The sequence below is a fragment of the Pongo abelii genome, chromosome 2, assembly GCF_028885655.2.
Source record: "Pongo abelii isolate AG06213 chromosome 2, NHGRI_mPonAbe1-v2.0_pri, whole genome shotgun sequence".
NCBI classification, from domain to species: Eukaryota; Metazoa; Chordata; class Mammalia; order Primates; family Hominidae; genus Pongo; species Pongo abelii.
In genome coordinates, this window is record NC_085928.1 from 205,460,493 (window position 1) to 205,484,413 (window position 23,921).

General features: G+C 40.4%; 1 protein-coding gene across 8 annotated transcripts in view; it reads right to left on the minus strand.

The window, feature by feature from the left end:
• The window catches only part of ACAP2 (ArfGAP with coiled-coil, ankyrin repeat and PH domains 2), a 181,179-nt gene extending 160,133 nt beyond the window's left edge, over positions 1-21,046 (minus strand). For 3 of the 8 annotated variants that reach the window (XM_054551001.2, XM_054551000.2, XM_063722606.1), the window contains exon 1: positions 20,688-21,020. In XM_054551001.2, coding sequence (XP_054406976.1) covers positions 20,688-20,740 — 53 coding nt within the window. In that variant the 5' untranslated portion in view covers positions 20,741-21,020. Of the gene's footprint in view, positions 1-9,596; positions 9,712-9,818; positions 10,705-20,034; positions 20,620-20,687 lie in introns of those variants that run through there. The other 5 variants (XM_024244851.3, XM_063722608.1, XM_024244850.3 and 2 more) reach the window with 5 other exon arrangements.
• Between the last annotated feature and the right edge of the window lie 2,875 nt (positions 21,047-23,921).

Sequence of the window (23,921 nt, forward strand, 5' to 3'; positions counted from 1 at the left end):
ATCCTAGATGCTGTATTATTTTATTGATCCTTAACAGATAGGATTTTTTAACAGAGCCTCTTTGTCATTATCACACATAATAATAAGAAAAAATCCTTAATGTCTCACGCTCATTTCATGATGGACTCTCCCTTACTGTCTCTGAATGTATTTTTACACTTAGTTTTCCTCAAGGTTGTATCTTTTTGTTCCATATTGTGACATGCTAAAATATTGTGCCTGAAAAGTCCATTTTGTTTTCTTTTTTATTTAGAGATGGAGTCTTGCTCTGTTGCCCAGGCTGGAGTGCAGTGTGCGTTGACCATAGCTCACTGCAGCCTCAAAAGTGATTCTCTTGCCTCAGCCTCCCCAGTAGCTACAGAACTACAGGCATGCACTACTACACCTGGCTAATTTTTTTTTTTTTAATTTTCTGTAGAGACAAAGTCTTGCCATGTTGCCCAGGCTAAAAGTCAATGTCATATGTACTATGCAAATCTGAACATGTCACATCTCTTTAAGAGCTTCTCACTATGTTTTCTATGATGAGCCTCCAAAATCCTTAACATGACATAAAATATCTTGCATGATTTGGCCCTTATTCAAATCCAAGGCCTCAGATATGACTGAGACTTCTCCTAGGCTCCACCATAATCCAAATTTTTCATAATTTTTAAATCATTCCAATGATATGATGAATTTAAAGAATCAGGAATGTACAGCTGGCTAAATGTAATGAAAAAGCAACCCACTCCATGAACCTTGATGGAATACTGATTCAAAGGAATAAAACTAGTAAAATTAGTCATAAAGGACGTAACAGGCACAACTGGGAACATTTCAACATGAAATCATTTTTAGTGTTATAAATGTGGTTATGTAGGAGAATGTCCTTATTTTTAGGAGCTGCAGGTCAAACTTTCAAATGATTCAGAAAAAAAAAAGTACATGTGAGATGTATTTTATATACGTATGTATACATGCATGTAAGATAAAGAGAGACACACATAAAGCAAATGTGCCAAAATAGTAACAACCGGTAACTCCAGATGAAAGTTAGACAGATGTTCATTGTACAATCCTTTCTTGGATCTGTTAATTGTACAAGTATTTTGGCCCGGCGTGGTGGCTCATGCCTGTAATCCCAGCACTTTGGGAGGCCGAGGCAGGCGGATCATCTAAGGTCAGGAGTTCGAGACCAGCCTGGCCAACATGGTGAAACCTCATCTCTACTAAAAATACCAAAATTAGCCGGGCGTGGTGGCAGGCGCCTGTAATCCCAGCTACTTGGGAGGTTGAGGCATGAAAATCACTTAAACCTGGGAGGTGGACGTTGCAGTGAGCCGCAATCACACCACTGCACTCCAGCCCAGACAACAAAGTAAGACTCCGTCTCAAAAAAAAAAAAAAAAAAAGAGTAACTATTTTAAGCTCTGCAGGCCCTACAGTCCCTGTTCCAACTACTCAACTCTGCCGTTGTAGCAAAAAAAAGCAACCATAAACAATAAGTAAATAAATAAGCATGGCTATATTCCAATAAAACTTTATTTACACACACTGAAATTTTATATAATTTTCATGTGTCATGAAATTTTTTTAAAAACTTTAAAATGTAAAAATTTAGCACACATGTAGAAATGATTATATAATTTGCAGGGACTATTGACAAAAAAAAAATGGAGCCTCTTGTTTAAAAGTTATTAAGAATTTCAAAATAGTAACAGCAGAGCACCAAACCAAGCACAGGGCCTTTCTCAGGGTGGGTCCCTGTATGACCACATAGCATGCATATCCACAAATCAGGCAGGCCACAGTTTACCAACTCCTGGCTTAGATTCTACTGAAGATGGTTCAAGATTCAGAGCAGAAATGACAGAGTTCAAATCCCCCTCCTACCACTTAATAGTTGTGTTCTCTGTCCCCTAGTATAAATAGTATATATCTCAGAGTTGTGAATAAATGATTTAATATATATAAAATACTTAGAATGGTCATATGTGTGTGTGTGTATATATATATATATATATATATATTTTTTTTTTTTTTTTTTTTTGAAACAGAGTCTCGCTCTGTCACCCAGACTGGAGTATAGTGGCGTGATCTCAGCTCACTGCAACCTCCACCTCCCTGGTTCAAGCAATTCCCCTGCCTCAGCCTCCCAAGTAGCTGGGATTACAGGCGCCTGCCCACCATGTCCAGCTAATTTTTTTTGTATTTTCAGTAGAGACGGGGTTTCACCATGTTGGCCAGTCTGGTCTCGAACTCCTGACCTCAGACAATCCGCCTGCCTCGGCCTCCCAAAGTGCTGGGATTACAGGCGTGAGCCACCGCGCCCGGCCAGTTTTGACTACTTTTTAGTCAACTAAAAAAATTTTAAGACCAGGTGCGGTGGTTCATGCCTATAATCCCACCTGGGGAGGCCAAGATGGGAGGATAGCTTCAGCCCAGGAGTTCAAGACCAGCCTGGGCAACACAGTGAGATTTCGTCTCTACAAAAAAATTTAAAAATTAGCTGAGCACAGTGACACACACCTGCAGTCCCAGCTATTCAAGAGGCTATGGTGAGAGGATCATTTGAGCCAAGAGGTCAAGGCTGCAGTAAGCCATGATTGTGCCACTGCACTCCAGCCTGAGTGATAGAGTGAGACCCTGTCTAAAAAAAAAAAAAAAGTTTTTAAGAGTTGATCGAGGTAGCAGGATATCAAACACATTTTTTAAATTTGCTATACAACTAAAAGTATCATCTGAATAGTTAAGTTTGTCAAAATGTTTGTGAAATTAAATATAACATTTCCTTAGAGCCCTCATATAAAAATACCCTGGTATCTTAGACTAGTCAGAGTCTCTCAAGAATTATGACAACTACCCATTAAGACTTAAAGATTTTGGACTGACTTAATTACTACATTGTAAAAGGAAATTTAAATAAAGCCCTAGCAGCTGTCATATATTACTTATCGTTTTGCAATTCATCAATTGTACAATAACAGAAAAATTCCTCAAATAAAAATTATAGTATGTTATGTGAAAATGGAGAATGTATAACTATTTTAAGAAAGTACTTATTGGCAGTAAAAGCCTGTTGCCTATCTACTGTGTGCAAGAAATTGTGCTCAAGAACAAAGGAATAAAAAGACATGGTGGTCTGTGTCCCAAAAAGTTTACCATCTGAAAGTGAATATAGGATGGGATCACATCAGTTTTTAAAGTAAATTACACAAGGCTGCACAGCAATGCCAGCTCTATTTAACAACTCTACCTCAGTGTCTACTAGGTATCTCAAACTCAACATGTAAAAAATATAACTTTCAATTTCTTTTCCAAAAAAAACCTATTCTTCCCTTGTCTTCCTCTTCAACAATAAACGGAACCTCCATCCACCCAGTTGCTAAAGCCAAAAATGCTATTTTTTTATTCTTCTAATTCCCTATAAAAAAATTCAACATCAACTCTTCTTGATTCTACCAAAAACTATTCTCAACTATCTCCCAAGTTGTCTCTCGCCTGGCCCAGCCTGATAACTAGTTTCCTACAATGGCTTCCTACGTGATCTCTTTGCATGCACTCTTTCCCCATACAGTCCATTATCAAACGGTAGTCAAAATATTTTTAAAACATAAACCTTATCTCCCACCACTGCTACAAGCTTTCTAATTGCTTCCTATTGCACTAACCATAACATCCAAACTCATCACTATAGATGAATTATAATGCCTAACATGACCTCAACCTTGCCTACCTCTGATCTTAATTCTTAACCATTCCTTCCTCTTGCACACCCTGCTCCAACCCTATCGGCCTTCCTTCTGTTCCTTGAAGATCAAGCTCCTTTCTCCCTGAGCCTTTAATCTACAAGCTTCTCCCCACAACCACCAACAGCTGCTATCCACCCTTTCCTACCCATGACTCCAGTGGTCAAACCTTGCATTCCCAACAGGAAGACAGGCAAACATCATGGGTTTCCAGGTGGAGATGACACAATGCATCATCACCAATGAGTATTCGTGCCAAAGAAGTTTAAACTATATCTGTCCCAAGGAAACAATCAGAAAAATTCAGAAAGGGGGCCATTCTAAAAGATAATTAGTCTAAACTCTTCAGAAAAGCAAGTAACCTAAGAGTGTTAGTTATCAAACTATCAATAATCTAGAGAAGCAGGGTATCAACACATCTAAAACAGGATTAAGCAGTATTATGTCATAACAACTTAACAGAATATATGATGCAGTCCTTTTTTTAGCCATAAAACCTTCCTAGCTAGTTCTACTTCCCCTTTCTCACTACGGCAACTGAGTAGTCCAAAAACGAAAAAAGAAAAACCTTCCTAACAATATTAAAAATTTATAATATACTATTAAATTAAAAATAGCAATGCCACCAAAATTTGCACTATGATTATAAGGTCATATGTAAACCAATGAGCACAGATTAGATCTTTGGCAAGATTACAAATCAGTGTTGAGACTTTTGAGGATATTGGGATGGGGTGAATATGTTTTGCATGTGGAATAGAGGTGAATTTTGGGGAACCAGGGGGTGGACTGTGGTAGACAAAATAAACCCCCTCGCCACCCCACCCCTCCAAGGATGTCAACATCCGAATCCTCAGAACCTGCAAATACGTTAGGTTACACGGCAAAAGGAAATTAAGGTTGCTATCATCTGACCTCGAGATTGGGAGACTATTCTGGAACGTCAGCCCAACGTTATCACAAAGGTCCTTATCAGTAAAAGAGGAGGATAGAAGAGGGAGTATCACAACCACTGCTGGCTTTGGAGATGGAAAGGAGCCATGAGCCAAGGAATATGGGCAGCCCTTTGAAACTGGAGAAAGCAAGGTATAAAAAACTAAATAAAGGATTCTTCCCTAGACCTTCCAGAAAAGAATGCAGCCCTGCCAACTGGCCTTTTATTTTAGCCCAGTGATATCTGTATCAAAACTGTGATCTCCAAAACTGTAAAATCATTTTGTGTCCTTTTAGGCCACTAAGTTCGGGGTAATTTGCTATAACAGCAATAAAAAGCTACAGTCATCCATCATTTAACAAAGGCGATACCTTCTCGGAGGTGCACCGTTAGATGATTTCTTCACTGGGCAAGCATCACAGACTACAAGCCACCTCGATGGTGTAGCCTATTACACACCTAGGGTACAAGGTATAGCCTATATGGTTCCTAGAATATAAACCTGTACAGTATATTACTTTACTGAATACTGTAGGCAACTGTAACACAATGCTATTTGTGTATCTAAACATATCTAGGCCGGACGCAGTGGCTCACTCCTGTAATCCTAGCACTTTGAGAGGCTGAGGCAGGTGGATAGCCTGAGCTCAGGAGTTCGAGACCAGCCCGGGCAACATGGCAAAACCTCATCTCTACCAAAAATACATTAGCCAGATGTAGTGGTGTCCACCTGTGTTCCCTGATACTCAGGAGGCTGAGGTGGAAGGATCACTTGAGCCTGGGAGGTGGAAGTTGCAGTGAGACACGATAACACCACTGCACTCCAACTTGGGTGACAGAATGAGACCCCATCTCAAAAAAAAGAAAAAACAATGCATTCAATTATATGTGCTTGTGTCTGTATGTACATATACACACACACAGATATATATATATATACATACACATGTCTAAAAGATAATTAGTCTAAACTCTAGAAAAGTAACATAAAATTGTTACCAAATTATCAATAATCCAGAAAAGCAGGGTATCAACATGTCCAAAACAGGACTAAGCAGTATTATGTCATAACAACTTAATAGAATATATGATGCAATCTGTTGTTGACTGGAGTATGACTGTATATATACACATACATGTATACGTATATATAGTCATAATTATATATGTATATATACAGTCATATATATAGGTATATATATGTATTATATAGATGTATATATACAGTCATACATAGGTGTATATACATAGGTATATATATACACTCATATAGGTGTGTGTATATATATACACTCATATAGGTGTGTGTATATATATACACTCATATAGGTGTGTGTATATATATACACTCATATAGGTGTGTGTATATATACACTCATATAGGTGTGTGTATATATATACACTCATATAGGTGTGTGTATATATATACACTCATATATGTAGGTGTGTGTATATATATATACACTCATATGTATAGGTGTATATATATACACATTCATATATATAGGTGTGTGTGTGTGTATATATATATATACACACACACACATATACAGTCATATTCCAATCAACAGACCACAAATACAACAGTGGTCCCATGGGATTATAATATCATATTTTTACTGTACCTTTTCTATGTTTAGATATGTTTAGATACACAAATACCACTGTGTTAAAATTGCCTACAGTATTCAGTACAATAATAAGCTGTACAGGTTTGTATCCTAGGACCCAGAGGCTATATCATATACCCTAGATGTGTAGTAGGCTATACCATCTAAGTTGTGTAAATACACCCTATGATGTTTACATGACGAAATCATGATGCATTTCTCAGAAGATATTCTGGTCATTAAGTAACACAAAACTGCAATTAAACACACACATGCAGGAATATATTATACACTCACACAATGGGTAATATCAAAAAGTGATATTACCAAATGCTAGCAAGAATGTGGAGCAACAGGAACCCTCAAATATTGTTGGCAGATTTATAAACAGTACAATCGCTCTGGAATAATGCTTTGCAGTTTCTTATAAACACATGTTTACCCCTTGACACAGCAATTCAACTCCTAGGTATTTATCTTAAGAGAAATGAAAACCTACCATAAGAAAAGCTGTATAAGAATGTTCGTAACAACTTTATTCACAATGGTCAAACAATGGAAGCAATCTATCCATCATCAGGAGAACGAATACATTATGGTACATTCACAAAGAAATACTACATAGCAGTAAGAATGAACTAGTGACATTGGCCAGGTGCAGTGGCTCACACTTGTAATCCCAGCACTTTGGAAGGCTGAGGTGGGTGAATCACTTGAGGTCAGGAGTTCGAGACCAGCCTGGCCAACATGATAAAACCCCATCTCCGCTAAAAATACAAAAATTAGTCGGGTGGTGTGTGCCTGTAATCCCAGTTATCCAGGAGGCTGACACAGGAGAACAGCTTGAACCCAGGAGGCAGTGAGCCGAGATCGCATCACTGCACTCCAGCCTCGGCGAAAGAGCAAGACTCCACCTCAAAAAAAAAAAAAAAAAAAAAAAGAACTAGTGACACACAGAAAAACATGGATGAATCTCATAGTAAAAATGCTAAGCAAAAATACCAAAATGCTGAGAATAATAATTGACATACAAACCATGAGAATCCATTTATAATGTTCAACAATAGGCAAAACTAATCTAAAGTTTAAAAAAAGCAAAACAGTGGTTGTCTTTGGGTGGTGGGGGAAGCATTCTGGGAAGATAGAAAATAGGCTGTATCATGACAGAGGTATAGGTGACGGGTAGTGTACAATTGTGCATTTCAATGTATGCAAGTTTTTATCAAGAAAAAAACTATGAACACGAATTAATACTTTTTAATTTCTTTTCTTTGGGTGCTTCTACTTTAGGTTTCATGTCTAAGAAACCATTGCCTAATTCAAGGTCACAAAAATTTAATCTTATGTTTTCTCCTAAGAGCTTTATAGTTTTAGGTCTTCCATTTAGATCTATGATCCATTTTGGGTTAACTTTTGCCTATGGCATAAGGGAGAGTAAGTATAACAGAAACATAGATGAAACAAGAATGACACAACATTGGTATTTGCTTAAACTGGATAATGAGGGGTCATTAATATTATTCTGTTTAATTTGTATATATTTGAAATTTTCTATAATCAAAAAATTAAGTGCAAAATGCCAGGAAAGCAACAAATTCAGGTTAGAAAGGAAGATGAAAAAGTATGAAAAGGACAGGTCCAAAACGGTCCATGGATGACTGCCAAATGTTCTCTAATGATTTGTTTCTGCCAAGATGATCTGCCGGATTTCTTATCTACAGATTATCGGGGAGGGAATCTACTTGATAAAGAAGAGACACAATCTTCTAACGTGATAAAGGACACAAAATAAATCCTGCATAAGCTATGAAGCTTATTTGATGGATGTTTGATGCTATTAATTATTATTACTTTTTTCTGATGTGATAATGGTGTGTAGTTACATAATTTTTTTAAAGTGTACATATTTTCAGAGACATACACATACATACTAATGGAATTCTATACTCTCTGAGATTTGCTTCAAAAATCATATGGGGAGGCCAGGAGCAGTGGCTCACACCTGTAATCCCAGCACTTTGGGAGGCCGAGGTAGGCAGATCACTTGAGGTCGGAAGTTCGAGACCATCCTGGCCAACATGGCGAAACCTCATCTGTACTAAAAATACAAAAATTAGCTGGGCATAGTGGTTCATGTCTATAATCCCAGCTACTCGGGAGGCTGAGGCAGGAGAATCACTTGAACCCGGGAGGCAGAGGTTGCAGTGAGCCGAGATTGCACGACTGCACTCCAGCCTGGGTGACAGAGTGTGACCCTGTCTCAACTGAAAAAAAAAAAAAATCATATGGGGAAACAAGGGACTGGGGTTTAAAGATCACCATGCATTGATAACTGTTAAGTCAAGGTGAAAGAAATATGGAGCCTCAACATGTATTTTCTATTCTACCTATGCGTTTCATTATAAATGTTCTACGCTTCAAACCTTTTTCAGTAACGGCTATATTGAGATATAATTCACAACATAAATTCATTTAAAAATATAGTTTAGTGGGTTTTAGTATATTTAGAGTTCTATAACCATTACCACTAACTCCAGAAAATCTTCATCACTCCCTAAGAAACCCCATATCCATTAGCAATCACTAACTGCATTTCCCTCACCCTCCAACCCCTAGAAATCACTATCTATTTTGGCTCGACAAATTTGCCTATTCTGGACATTTCATATAAAATTATATAATATATGGCTTTTGTGTTTGGCTTATTTCATTTAGTAAAATGTTTCCAAGGTTCATCCATATTATGGCATATAACAGTATTTCATTCCATTTGACAGATGAATACCTTCATTTCATTTGTATAGATACTCCATATCTTATTTATCCACGTACGGACATGGGTTGTTTCACTTTTTGGCTGTGAATAATGCTCCTATGAACATTCTCGTACAAAGCTGTGGGTGTATATCTTCATTTCTCTTGGGTATACACCTAGAAGTGGAATGGCTGGCTAGAACTCATATGGTAACTCTAACTTTTTTTTTCCCCCAAGACAGAGTCTTGCTCTGTCACCCAGGCTGGAGTGCAGTGGCGTGATCTCAGCTCACTGCAAGCCCCGCCTCCCGGGTTCAAGCCTCAGCCTCCGGAGTAGCTTGCATGCCACCATGTCCGACTAATTTTTTTTTTTTTTTTTTTTTTTTTGTATTTTTAGTAGAGACAGGGTTTCACTGTGTTTGCCAGGATGGTCTCGATCTCCTGACCTCATGATACACCCGCCTCGGCCTCCCAAAGTGCTGGGATTACAGGCATGAGGCACTGCACCCGGCCTCTATGTTTAACTTCTCATCTTAGGAACTTTCAAACTCTTCCAAAGTGGCTCACCATTTTACATTCCCACTGGCAGTGCATGAGGGTTCTAACAGCTCCACAATCTTCCCAACGCTGGTTATTATCTGTCTTTTCCAGTATAGCCATCCTAGTGGGTATGAAGTGGTATCTCATCATGGTTTTATTTGTATTTATATGCATTGCTGGTTAATGATGTTGAGCATATTTTCATGTGCTTATTGACCATTTGGGTATGTTCTTTGAAGAAATACTTACTCAAATCCTTTGCCCATTCTTTAATTGGATTATTTGCCCTTCGAGTTGCAGAGCTTTATATTCTCTAGATACAAATCCCTTAACAGGTATAATTTGCAAATATTTTCTCCCATTTTGTGCATGACTTTTAATGTTCTTACTGTGTCCTTTGAAGCATGAAAGTTTTTAATTTTAATGAAATTCAATTTATCAATCTTTTCTTGGGTTCCTTGTACTTTAGATTTCATATCTAAGAAACCATTGCCTAATTCAAGGTCACAAAGATTTAATTCTACGTTTTCTCCTAAGAGCTTTATAGTTTTAGGTCTTCCATGCAGGCCTGTGATCCATTTTGAGTTAATTTTTGCCTATGGCATAAGATAGGGCTCCAGCTTCATACTTTTACGTGTGGATATTCAGTTGTCTTTGCACCATTTGTTCAAAAGACTATTCTTTCACACATTGAACTGTCTGGGTACCTCTGTTAAAAGTGGCTCACCATAAATGTAAGGCTTTGTTTCTGGACTCTCAATTCTATTTCACTGATCTATATGTCTATCCTTATGCCAGTACTACACCGTCTTCATTACAATCACTTTGTAGTAACTTTTGAAATTGGAAATTGAATCCTCCAACTTCGTTTTTTTCAAGATTGTTTTGGCTGTTCTGGGTTACTTATATTTCCACATGAATTTTAGGATCAGCTTGACAATTTCTTCAAAGAAACCGGTTGGAATTTTAATAGAGATTGCGTTTAGTTTGTAGATCAATCTGGGGAGTATTGCCATCTTAACAATATTCAGCCTTCTGATCCATGAACATGGGAAGTATTTCCATTTATTCAGGTCTTTAATGTCTTTCAATGGTGTTTTCAGTGTACTGTCTTCTAAGTACTTTCCTCTTTTTGATGCCACTGTAGACAGATTGGTTTTGTTAGTATACAGAAATACAAATAATTTTGTACATTGATCTTATATACTACATCCTAGCTGAACTTACTAGTTATAACTGATTTTTGTGGATTCCTTAGCATTTTCTATGTACCTCATCTCTTGGTATCCACAGGACATTGGTTCCAGGATTCCCCCTGCCCACCCCCTGCACTACCCATGAATACCAAAATCCACAGATGCTCAAGTCTGTATATAAAATGGCACTGCATTTGCAAATAGCCTTCATGCATCATCTTATATACTTTAAATCATCTCTAGATTACTTCTAATACCTCATGCAATGTAAATGTTATATGTAAAGAGTTGTTATACTATTTATTTGTACTTTGTTATAGTTATTTTTTATTGTTTTTCCCAAAATATTTTCAATCCATGATTGACTCACAAAAGTGGAACCCATAGATACAAAGGCTGATTGTACAAGACATATTATCTAAAAATATAGTTTTACTATTTCTTTTCCTATATGGATGCCTTTAATTTCTCTTTCCAGCCTAACTGCTCTGGCTCTATCCTCTGCTACAGTGTTGAACAGAAGTGGTGACAGGTTTCTTGCTCCTTATGTTAGTGGAAAGCTTTTTAGTCCTTCACCACTAAATATGATGTTAGCTGAGGGTGTTTTGAAGATGGCCGTTATCAAATTAGGATCAAGTTAGGAAATTTTCTATTTTTAGTTTTTTGAATAGTTTTATCATGAGTGTCAGATTTTGTCAAACGCTTTTTCTGCATCTATTGAGATGATTGTGTTGTTTTAATACTTTACCCTATTATTATAGTACATTGCATTGATTTTTGTATATTAAATCAACTGCATTCCTGGGATAAATATGACTTGGTCATGGTGTACAATCCTTTTTATATGGTGCTATATTCAGTTTGCTAGTACTTTCGTCAAAGATTTTTGTATCTGCATTCATAAGGAATACTGGTCTATAGGGTTTGTTTGCTTTGTTTTTGGTGGGTTTGTTTCATTCTTGTTTTGAGACTAGGTCTCACTCTGTCACACAGGCTGAGTGCAGTGGCACAATCACAGCTCACCAAAGCCTCAACTACCCAGGCTCAAGTGGTCCTTCTGCCTCAGCCTCCTGAGGAGCTGGGACTATAGGCATGTACCACCACACACAACTAATTTTTAATTTTTTTATAGAGACAAGGTCTCACTATATTGCCCAGACTGATCTCGAACTCCTGGATGCAAGCAACCCTCCCACTGTGGCCTCCCAAAGTGCTGGTATTATAGGCATGAGCCGCCATGCTTGGCCTGGTTTTGTTTTTTTCTTTTTTGAGACAGGATCTTGCTCTGTCACCCAGGCTGGAGTGCGGTGGCGCAAATATAACTCACTGTAGCCTCAACATTCTGGGCTCAAGCAATCCTCCCATCTCAGCCTCTCAAGTAGCTGGAACCACAGACACATGCTATCACACTTAGCTAATTTTTGTTTTGTTTTGTTTTGTTTGGTAGAGACAGGGTCTCCCTATGTTGCCCAGACTGAACCCCTGGGCTCAGGCAATCCTCCTGCCTCGGCCTCCCGAAGTGCTGGGAGTACAGGCATAAGCCACTGTGCCCAGCTGGTCTGTAGGTTTTTTTTGTGATACATCACCTTGCTTTGGTAGCAGGGTAACAATGGACCAATGATTAGGAATGTGGATGCTTTGAAAAGTGATGTCTCCTCTTCTATTTCTTAAAGGAGTGTGAATGAATGTCAGTAATTCATCTTTAAACACTTGGCAGAATTCACCAGTGAAGTCATCTTGGCCTGCGCTTTTCTTTTTGGGAAACTTTTTGAATATGAATTCAATCTCTATTTTTTATAGGTCTGTTCAGATTTTCCATTTCTTCTTGAGTCTGTTTCAGTAGTTTGTGTCTTTCTTGAAATATATTCTTCTAAGTTAATGTCATACAATTGTCTGTAGTATTTCCTCATAATCCTTTTTATTTCTGTAAATTGGTAGTGATGTGCCCTCTTTCACTCTTGAATGTAGTAATCTGAGTCATTGTCCTTTTTTCTTGGTCACGCTAACTAAAGATTTGTCCATTTTGTTAGGCTTTTCAAAGAACCAACTTTTGGTTTCAATTATTTTTCTCGATTGTTCTCTTCTCTATTTTCTCTTATTTCTGCTCTACCTTTTTTAGTTTCTTCCCTTTTGCTGCTTTGAGATTTGCTTACTCTTAAAGTCTGTTGGGGTGAAGATTAGGTTACTATTCTGAGATCTCTTTTATTTTAGATGGAGTCTCACTCTGTTGCCCAGGCTGAAGTGCAGTGGCGTACTCTTGGCTCACTGCAACCTCTGCCTCCCAGGTTCAAGTGATTCTCCTGCCTCAACCTCCCGAGTAGCTGGGATTACAGGTGCGTGCCACCACGCCCAGCTAATTTTTGTATTTTTAGTAGAGATGGGGTTTCACCATGTTGGTCAGGCTGGTCTCAATCTCCTGACCTCGTGATCCACCCACCTCAGCCTCCCAAAGTGTTGGGATTACAGGCGTGAGCCACTGTGCCCAGCCTCTTTTTTTTTTTAATATTAGTGTTTGCAGGTATAAATTTCTCTCTAAGCAGTGCTTTAGCTGCATCCCATAAGTTTGGCATGTTCTATTTTTGTTTTTATTCATCTGAAAGTATTTCTTCATTTTGCTTGTGACTTCTTTGGTCCATTGTTTACTTAGAAGTGTATTGCTAATTTCTAAATATTTGTGAATTTTTCAGATTTCCTTGTTATTGATTTCAAATTTTATCCCCTTATGCTCAGAAAATATTTTGTATGATTTCAATATTTTAAAATTTATTGAGGCTTGTTTAATGGCCTAACATCATAGTCTATGCTGGAGGATACTTCATGTAAACTCGAGAAGAATGTGAATTCTGCTGCTGCTGTATGAAGTGTTCTATAGATAACTCAAGAATGTGAATTCTGCTGCTGCTGTATGAAGTGTTCTATAGATAACCAGTAAGTCTTCTTGGTTTATAGCGCTGTTCACATCTTCTATTTCCTTATTAATCATCTGCCTGGTTGTTCCACCCATTATTGGAAGTATTTATATCTCAAACTATGATTGCTGAATTGTCTATTTCTGCCTGCAATGCTGTCAGTTTTTGTTTCGTGTATTTTGGAGCTCAGCTAAGTGAATATATATTTATAGTCATTATGTCTTTCTTACGGATTGACCCTTTTATTTTTATACATATACACACACACAGATATATATACATATATATGTATGTGTGTGTGTATATATATATATATGTATGTATTTTTTTTTTTGGAGACGAAGTCTCACTGTCACCCAGGCTGGAGTGCAGTGGCACGATCTCAGCTCACTGCAACCTCCACCTCTCCCAGGCTCAAGTGATCCTCCCACCTCAGCCTCCTGAGTAGCTGGGACCACAGACATGTGCCACCATGCCCAGCCAACGTTTTTTTGTATTGTGGGTAGAGACAGGGTTTCATCATGTTGCCCAGGCTGGTCTTGAACTCCTGAGATCAAGCGATCTGCCCACCTCAGCCTCCCAAAGTGCTGGGATTACAGGAGTGAGCCACCATGCCCAGCCCTCTTATTATACTTGTCTGTAGTAATTTTTATCTTAAAGTCTATTTTATCTGACATTAGCATAGCCACTCCACCTCTCTTTTGGGTACTGTTTGCATGGTTTGTCTTTTACTTTCAACCTATTTATGTCCTTAAATCTAAAGTATGTCTCTTCCTAAATATCATATAGTTCAATCATCCCTGAAATTTTAATAAGGCCAAATAATAAAAAGTTTTAAATAAATAAGGCCAAAATACATAGAAAGACATACCCTCTTCTGAAATTGAAGAAGAAAGTACTGTAAAGACTAAATATGTAAAACATATAACCAGAGGAAATTTGTTCTCCCACACATCACAAAAGGGGTGTGCGATTCATTTTAAATCAATGAAGAATGAATTTTTTTTTAAAGGTGTTAGAACAAGTGGTTTTCATTAGGAAGAAAATAAAATTAGATTATCTTCTACAATCAAAACTAAGACCCAGTTGCATTACATGAAACTTAAAATCACTATGACAGAAAAATATAATGGGGTAGGGAAACTTTGCTAGGCAATAAACAAAAGCCAGCTTTTAAATTTCTATATGATAAAAGATACATAAACAACGCAAATTTAACTGACACAATTTTTTTAATAATTTTTTTTAAAGAGACAGGATCTTGCTCTGTTTTCCAGGGTGGAGTACAGTGGCATGATCATAGCTCACTGTAACCTCAAACTCCAGGGCATCACAATCCTCCTGCCTCAGCCTCCTGAGTAGCTGGGACTACAGGCGTGGGCCACCACATTTGGCTTTTTTTTTTTTTTTTTTTGTAAAGATGGTCTCACTCTGTTGCTTAGGTTGATTTCAAACTCCTGACCTTGAGTGATCCTCCCTCCTCAGCCTCCCAAACTGTTGAGATTATAGCACAAGCTGCCGAACCCAGCCTAACAAATGAAATTAAAGCCTTTGGCTTCACATATAGAGTAAATGAGTGAATTCCCTTCCAGGTCCACCATGTGAAAGTTCATCATTAAGAAAGTCAATTACTAGCAAAAGAAGTAACTATTTTTAAAAAGTCAATTAATCTATCAAAATATCCAGTTGCAGATTTTTTAAAACATTTTTGAGTCTGGTCGAGGTGGCTCACGCCTGTAATCCCAGCACTTTGGGAGGCCGAGGCGGGTGGATCACAAGGTCAGGAGTTCAAGACCAGCCTGGCCAACATGGTGAAACCCCGTCTCTACTAAAAATACAAAAAATTAGCCGGGAGTGGTGGCAGGCGCCTGTAATCCCAGCTATTCGGGAGGCTGAGGCAGGAGAATCACCTGAACCAGGGAGGTGGAGGTTGCAGTGAGTGGAGATTGCACCACTGCACTCCAGCCTGGGCAACAGTGTGAGACTCTGTCTCAAAAAAAAAAGCCTGGGCAACAGTGTGAGACTCTGTCTCAAAAAAAAACAAAACAAAAAAAAAACACATTTTTAAAATGAGGATAAGTCCTACTTTACAAGTTTTTTTTTTTTTTTTTTTTTTTTTCTAATTGAAATTAGAGACAAGGTCTCTATGTTGACCAGGCTGGTCTCAAGCAATCCTTCCACCTCGGCCTCCCACAGTGCTGGGATTACAAATGTAAGCCATTGCACCCCACCTACAAGATTTTTGTTTGTTTCTTTAAGATGGAGTCTCACTCTGTCCCCCAGGCTGGAGTGCAGTGGCACAATCTCAGCTCACTGCAACCTCTGCCTCCCAGGTTCAAGCGATTCTCCTGCCTCAGCCTCCCAAGTAGCTGGGATTACAGGTGCCCACCACCACGCCCACCTAATTTTTTTGTATTTTTAGTAGAGATGGTGTTTCGCCATGTTGGCCAGGCTGGTTTCGAACTCCTGACCTCAAATGATCCACCCGCCTCAGCCTCCCAAGGTGTTGGGATTACAGGTGTGAGCCATCACGCCCAGTCAGGATTCCTGTATTTTGGTTTATAATAAAATTACTTTATAATTCCATTCTACTGCTTCTGAGATTAAAAAAAAAAAATTTCCCCTTAGCCCTTACGCACTGCATTAACAGGCAGTTGCTAAAAGTTTATTATAAAGATGGAAGGCAAAGGAAGAAGACAAGATTGGCACCAATCCAGACTTAATAGCAACACATAACTGAGGTGTATTTAGTAGTCACATTTTATTCCAATGTCTTTCGCCCATTAAAACCTTTCACCTGGCTGGACATGGTGACTCATACCTGTAATCCCAGCTACTCAGGAGGCTGAGGCAGGAGAATCACCTGAGTCCAGGAGTTGGAGACCAGCCTGGATAACAAATAAGACCCTGTCTCTCAAACAAAATTCACCCACAAACACCCTTTTTAAAAAAAAGTTATTCTAAGTTACTGAACAAGAATCATATCTAGCCGGGCATGGTGGCTTATGCCTGTAATCCCAGCACTTTGGGAGGCTGACGCAGACGGATCACCTGAGGTCAGGAGTTTGAGACCAGCCTGGCTAACATGGTGAAACTCCGTTTCTACTAAAAATACAAAAAATTAGCCAGGTGTGGAGGCACGTGCCTATAATCCCAGTTACTCGGGAGGCTGAGGCAGGAGAATCACTTGAACCCAGGAGCCGGAGGGTGCAGTGAGCCGAGATCGTGCCATTGCACTCCAGCTTGGGCAACAAGAGCAGAACTCTGTCTCAAAAAAAAAAAAGCAAAGAAAAAAAAAGAATCATATCTGAAATAGAATCTAGAAATGAAAAACCTTCAGGATGGTGTATGATAGACATTGTTAAAGGATAAAAATAAATTATATCAGATAAAAACTAAAGCATACTAAGGCTAAGGCCATTTTTTTTTTTAAGAGAGAGAGAGAGTCTAGCTCTGTCGCCCAGGCTGGAGTGCAGAGGTGTGAACATAAGTCACTGCAGCCTTGACCTCCTGCCTCAACAATCCTCCTGCCTCAGCTTCCCATGTAGCTGGAATCACAGGTGCACGCCACCATGCCCAACTAATTTTTTTATTTTTGTAGAGACGGTGTCTCACTTTGTTGCCCAGGCTGGTCTCAAACTCCTGGCCTCAAGCGATCCTCGTCTCAGCCTCCCAAACTGCTGGGATTACAGGCATGAACCACTGCACCTGGACACAATATTTTTATACTTGAACACTGTTCAGGACAAAAATCTTTCATAATTCAGAAAGATGTTTATTTATTCAATTTATTTATTCTTTTTATTTCAAATAGATATTCACTTCCTAAGTAAAACAGAATACATTTTGGGTTTTTTTGGTTTTTTTTTTGAGACAGTCTCTCTCTGTTGCCCAGGCTGGAGTGCAGGGGCACAACCTCAGCTCACTACAGCCTCTACCTCCCGGGTTCAAGCGGTTCTCATGCCTCAGTTTCCCAAGTAGCTGGGATTACAGGTGCACACTACCACACCCAGCTGATTTTTGTATTTTTAGTAGAGGTGGGGTTTTACCATGTTGGCCAGACTGGTGTCAAACTCCTGACCTTAAGTGATCGGCCGGCCTCCCCCTCCCAAAGTGCTGGGATTACAGGTGTGGGCCACAGTGTTCAGCCCAAGAGTATGTTTAAATAAAAGGAAAGCAGTATTTTTACGGATGTTTTGTAAAATTTTAAAGATCTACTACATGCAACTACATACAATTAAGGGCCCAAACAAATTCAAACTTCAACATATTTTGGCCAAAATGCAAAATTTCCACTCAAAAAAAAAGTATACTTAGGCACTTCACATTCCTGTAGATTTTTAGATGAACAAGGTTTTTAGATTTTAGATGAACAAGATTTTGACCTTTAAGCTGATTTTAAACTGGTATTTAAAAAACCAAAAAGGGAACCCAAAATTATACAACGAAATGTGCCCTCCAATCCAAAACAAAAAAAAAATGTTCACTGGGATGTAAAAGTAACCATTGACTATTCAAATTACAAAAGACATTGTCGCAACTGCAACATCCTTCTCCCTATTTCAACCAGTTCTCCTCATTGATTTAACAGGAAAATGAATGTTTAAAGCTTGAACAGTGATGAAATTTTCATCAGCAAGATGTGCCTTTTGCATTAATTCTACAGCACCAAGACAGTTATGTGCACACACTAGACTTAAATGCCACAAGATTCATTTATGAATAAAGATAAGGATTAGTTTAAAGACAGCCCAAAAGATCAGGACACAAGTGCAGCTGCCTTACTATCAAAACACAAGCCCAGGCCTCACAAGTTTTTTATTTTGATACAAGTTTCACTATCACTCAACATACACAATACTCTCAAAAGTAAAGCTCTTCTTATACATACAACATGTGAACAAAGACTTCTGAAATATTCTTTTCAAATGCTATACAAATCCTCATAGTAATAGGATTATGTAAAAACCATAAAAAATTTAAGAATATGAATAATGAAACTTCTATTTCTCGGCAGTCTTCCCTCTATTGCAAATCTAATTTGTCCCCAAAATGTATATAAGATGTTGAAGTTATTGAAATTTTGGCATCTCTTCCCAATTTGCAGCTAACAATAATTGGAATATGGGAAACGACTCTTGAAAACCTCTAATATTTTAATTAACATAGAATTTATGTTACAATCAAGTTTAACAAAAGTTCACTATAATATTCCCTACAAGTTAATCAGGATCTTGCCCTCTCATTTTATATTCAATGATCCCTTTATTTCAAAAACAAAGACATCACATGGTTTGTGACCAACCCCAGTAGCTAGAAGTATTTCCAAATCACTTCTCTCAACTTAAAAAATAAAAAATTAATGTGAAACAAAGGGAGCTCAAAGCTACATCTTCTAAGAGAAAAATGCTGTGATTATTTCACTTAAAAATAAATAGCTGAGTCATAGTAACAAAATTTCACAAAAAGCTGAACTTTCTAAGATGCACTTTAAAAATTACTCCACTTGCCACACTGTCCTGGAAACCAACCTGCACACCTGTCCTAGGCAATCTATTTGTGTCTCTTGAGTCCTTCAATAATGCAGAACATAAAAGTTTCAAAAACGAATCGCAACAACAGCTATCAAAGGAAGTGGGTTTTTTTAAATAATAGCCCCTAGGCTCCAATTAAATTAATACCCAAAAATTATAAAAGGGCAAAGGCAAAAAGCGTTCTTAAATTTTCTCTAAGTAGCAGTTCCTTAGTTTTACATTTCTTTTCTTTTTCACTGAAAGGAGAATAAGAAATCCAATTAACAGTGTTAAGGATGAGAACAGTTAGTTCCCAGGCAGAGGATGCAATTTACAATCCGGGCTTGGCCCAGACATCAGCGGGCACACACACGCCAATGCTCAGAGGAAGCTTCAAGAAATGTCACTAACGGAAGTGTTAAGGCCTTATATCTGTAAGGACTATGACCAGCCCTGTAAATAAATACACTGTAAAACGCAACCTAGAAAAACTCCATTGTCCAAAACAACTCAAGACTTTCCTACCATACTTAAAACAGAAAGAGCCTGTGTCCTGGACGGCCTCAGGACGACCGCCTCTCACATAGAAAGAAGGGCAACCCATGTGAAGCGGAATGCCCCCATGTCAGCTCTGTGACAGATCCACTGGGAGCATCCGACTGTGATCCGGGCCCTCCTGGGCAGAGGCTGCTGGAAGAGGAACACACAGGCAATCTTCACGGCCCTCCTACTTCCGTTCTTAAAACAGAAATGCACTTTTCTGCTAGTCCTCCGCCCTCAGCCCGGTACCTCTCGACAGCTGTGCCCCCTTCAACGAGCTTAAGTGGAAAGAAAAGCAGGTAGTCACCAACTAGGGTCCATGGAATGCGGCTGATCACAGCGCTTCCCCCCCGCGATTCCCGCACGCATCCACCGCGGGCGCCCTCCGGAGAGTCGCTCTGGCCGGGGGCACCGCGAAGCAGAAGTCGGCGTCCCAGTTCGCCCCCTACTCCCTCCTCCCCGGGGAAGGGGAGCAGAAAAGCGCAAAGAGGAACTAAGTGAACTGCAAGAGGATGCCCTGAAAGCTCCCTCAAAGAGGGGGTGGGGAGGGGGTGGAAACCAAGAAGGGGCGGAAGGAAGGGGGAAGGAAGAGCAGCTAGAGGAGGAAGGGGGCGAGAGCGAGCGCCCGCGAAGGAGACGAGACTTCGGGAGCGCGGCTGCACCCCATTTCCCGCAGCGGGAGAGGGTGCGCCGGCCTTCGGGGCGCTCCGCCCCGGCAGAGGGCAAGGAAAGAAATGAGGAGGCGACGTCTCCGTCCCCGTCCCCGCCACTTCGTCGCCCCTCGGGAGGGCGCGGTGGGGACTGCAGTGCCCTCGCAGGGTGGGAAGCGGCGGCAACGGCCGCTCGCCCCGTCGGAAGGAGCGGACGGCGGGGCCTCCTCCGGGTGCGCGGGCCCGGCTTTCACGCCCCCAGCGCCAGGAAGGCAGCTCCGCGGTGACGCCGGGCGGCCGTGCCGGTTACCTGAAGCGGGGCGAGTCCTTCAGACACTCCTCGAAATCCACCGTCATCTTCATCCTGCCTCCGCCTCGCAGGCGGCGCTGGCAGAGCCGAGGGGGCCGCGGGAGCGGCCGCGCTGGGGACGCAGACGGCTACGGCAGGCGCACGGCCGCGACTAGCGTTGCGCGGAGCTGCGAAGGGCGCCTCGCCCGCTGGTCATAGCAGCCGCGAAGACGGCGACGACTAGTCAGGCCCCAGTCCGGCCCCTCTTCCTCCCGCCCCAAGTAGAGCGCTGGCCGCAGGGAAACGGCCGGGGAGTGACAGCCGCGGCCAGCCAGCCACGAACCTGGCGGCCAAGGGGCGGGGCATCCGGCAGCACCGCCTGCGGGCGCCCGGGCAACGGGTCTGAGCGACAGCATCCTGAGCCAATGAGCAGCGCGACCGTGGGCACCTCCTTGCCACAACCGCCCCCGAGGGCCAACCGGGATGCGCGGGAGTCGCTAGGCGGGACGCACCGGTTGCTGGGAGGCCGGCAGCTGAGGCTCCTTGGGAAGGAAGTCACGTGGCTGCGGCCGCGCTTCCCTCCGAGCCCCCGCCTCTTCTCCTGCTCCCCGAGCCCCGCCCTGCTGAGCTGCCAGCCCAGAGGAGCAGCCTCCTACAGGTCTGAGGAAGGAAATTTGCTTTCCAAAGCAGATTGGCAGAAATCTGGAGGTTAAAGGCAGAAATTATAAAAGGAAGAGATAGGCTAAGCCACCTATTCCTTTCAGTTTAGAGAAACTGAGGCCAGGAGAGGAGCGAGGATAACTTTAGTGATAAAATCCATCTTTCATGTATTTGTTCCATAGCTTCATAATCTGGAAATTGCTCCCATGTACATCTTCTCATATAGCCAGAGACCACTTCCTGAAGGAGCTGCCGTTTGGGTTGGACATAGAAAGATTTAGGCAGGTATGGGAGGTAGGGTGCTTCGTGTGGAGGAACTCCTCTCAAAACTGCAGAAAGCATTCCCCCTCACTGACACTTTGCTCCTGGTGGTTTTCACTGTTCTGCGATGGTGTGGTTCTGAAGCCCAGGCTCATCGTACTCACCTTGCAACACCTGCCCCTCTAATCCACACTTTTTCTAGAAGCACTTTAAGATACTTATCATCTGATGCTCACGGCAGGTATTTACCATACTCCTTGATTTTAAGATGCCATTGATTGTAAAAAGTACAAAGATGTCTAGATGTCTTATATGTAATGAGTTATTTTTAAGCCAACCTAAAAAACATGGGCGTATCTATAGAAATGAATATGCAGGGTGTTCTAACAGCATAGTGGCTCTGAGTGAGAATCTGGAGGCAAACTTCCTGGATTTAGGTCCCAGCTTTCTCACTTTAAAATGAACATAACACACACATCTGATAAAGTTGTCCGGTTAACACAGTGCCACATGTCAATCATTCAGTAAATGTTGGCTATTTTAATTGTACCGTTTGCCTCTTCAGTACTATAATCAAAGGGCTTAAGTCTAACTTCTCTCACTTTCACTCTCTGAAGTTTTTGTCTCAAAAACAATCAAACAATTTCTTTCCGTTCCCCAGGCTGGTCTCAAACTCATGGCCTCAAGTGATCCTTCTGTCTCAGCCTCCCAAAATGCTGAGATTACAGGTGTGAGCCACACACCCAGCCTTCTAAAGTCTTAATATAACTTTCTGACCGTCTGGCTAAGTATAGCATGATGACATACTGTTTTTCATAACCCATCAAGAAATATCTTGATCTCTTTAGCATCTTTAGAAATTAACAGTATAGACAGGGCATGGTGGCTCACACCTGTAATCCCAGCACTTTGGGAGGCCGAGGTGAGCAGATTCCTTGCTCCAGGAGTTCCAGACCAGCCTGGGCAACATAGTGAAATCCTGTCTCTACAACTCTACAAAAATATACAAAAAATTAGCCAGGCACATGCCTATAGTCCCAGTTACTCATGAGGCTGAGGTGGGAGGTCACTTAAGCCTAAGAAGTCAAGACTGCAGTGAGCCATGATTGTGCCACTGCACTCCAGCCTGGGTAGACAGAGCAAAACACTATATCAAAAAAAAAAAAAAAAAAAGGAAAAAGAAAAATTAACAGTATAATTCTGAGGCATTTCAGAGAATATAGAAGCATTATATACATTTATTCTTTGCTTATAAACTTGATTTCTTTTTAAATTGTGTATTCCTGGAATCTACACAGCTTTTCTTGATAGCTAAAAACAGACTATTGACTGTTAAATGTTCAGGGTCCTCAAGCACATTAGTGGTCAGGCCAACCTTCCCTAACATTGTAACTTCAATGTCAAATTTACCAAGACAGTTGGCAATCTCTACTATATTTGGTTGTGTTCCTGATGTGTGACAGCTAATCTGCATATATAATAACTTATTATTTTAATACTTCATCACAGTGTAGCCTTTTAGAAGATACCTAAAGTGACACTTTGGGGTTCAAATTAATATTCAACTGCATGGCACCACAAAGGCAAATAACTAAGCTAATTATCAAGTGAACATCTTTCTGTGGATGGCTAAATTTGCATATACCCAGTTAGTGATAACACTGTCACAATTTTTCTTCCTTGCCCTGTGATAAAGCAAGCATTTTGGGGTGTCAATTGTAAGATAGGTCCTAAATAAAGAAACATTAAAGTGGGATGGGGTGGGAGCAGTGGGTCTTAGAATAAAAGAAATACAATATTATTATCCTCATCTTTTTTTTTTTTTTTTTTTTGAGACGAAGTTTTGCTCTACCGCCCAGGCTGGAGTGTAGTGGCACAATCTTGGCTCACTGCAACCTCTGCCTCCCAGGTTCAAGTGATTCTCCTGTCTCAGCCTCCCGAGTAGTTGGGATTACAAGCATGCACCACCACACCTGGCTAATTTTTGTATTTTTATATAATAATGGAAACCAAGATCCCAAGATATGAAAATAAATTGCCAGGTGACTCCGGCCAAACACAGGCTGCATGATGCCAGATTCTAACTACTAACTGTCCTCCCTCCCCTTAAGAATTCTGCCTTTGCAGTTGTAACTCTGTCTGCCCATGTAGCAATCTCCCTTTCATCTTCTCTTTAAAACACCACTCTTATGCCACCCCCTCAGGAAGCTTTCTTGGCTGAAATACAAACCTCTCTATTCAACACACAGTAAAAGTTCCTTACTAGGCCCAGTCTGCACTCTAAAAGAATATAAAGTATCAAACCTTAAATGTCATCCAAATTTCTTCGCCCTA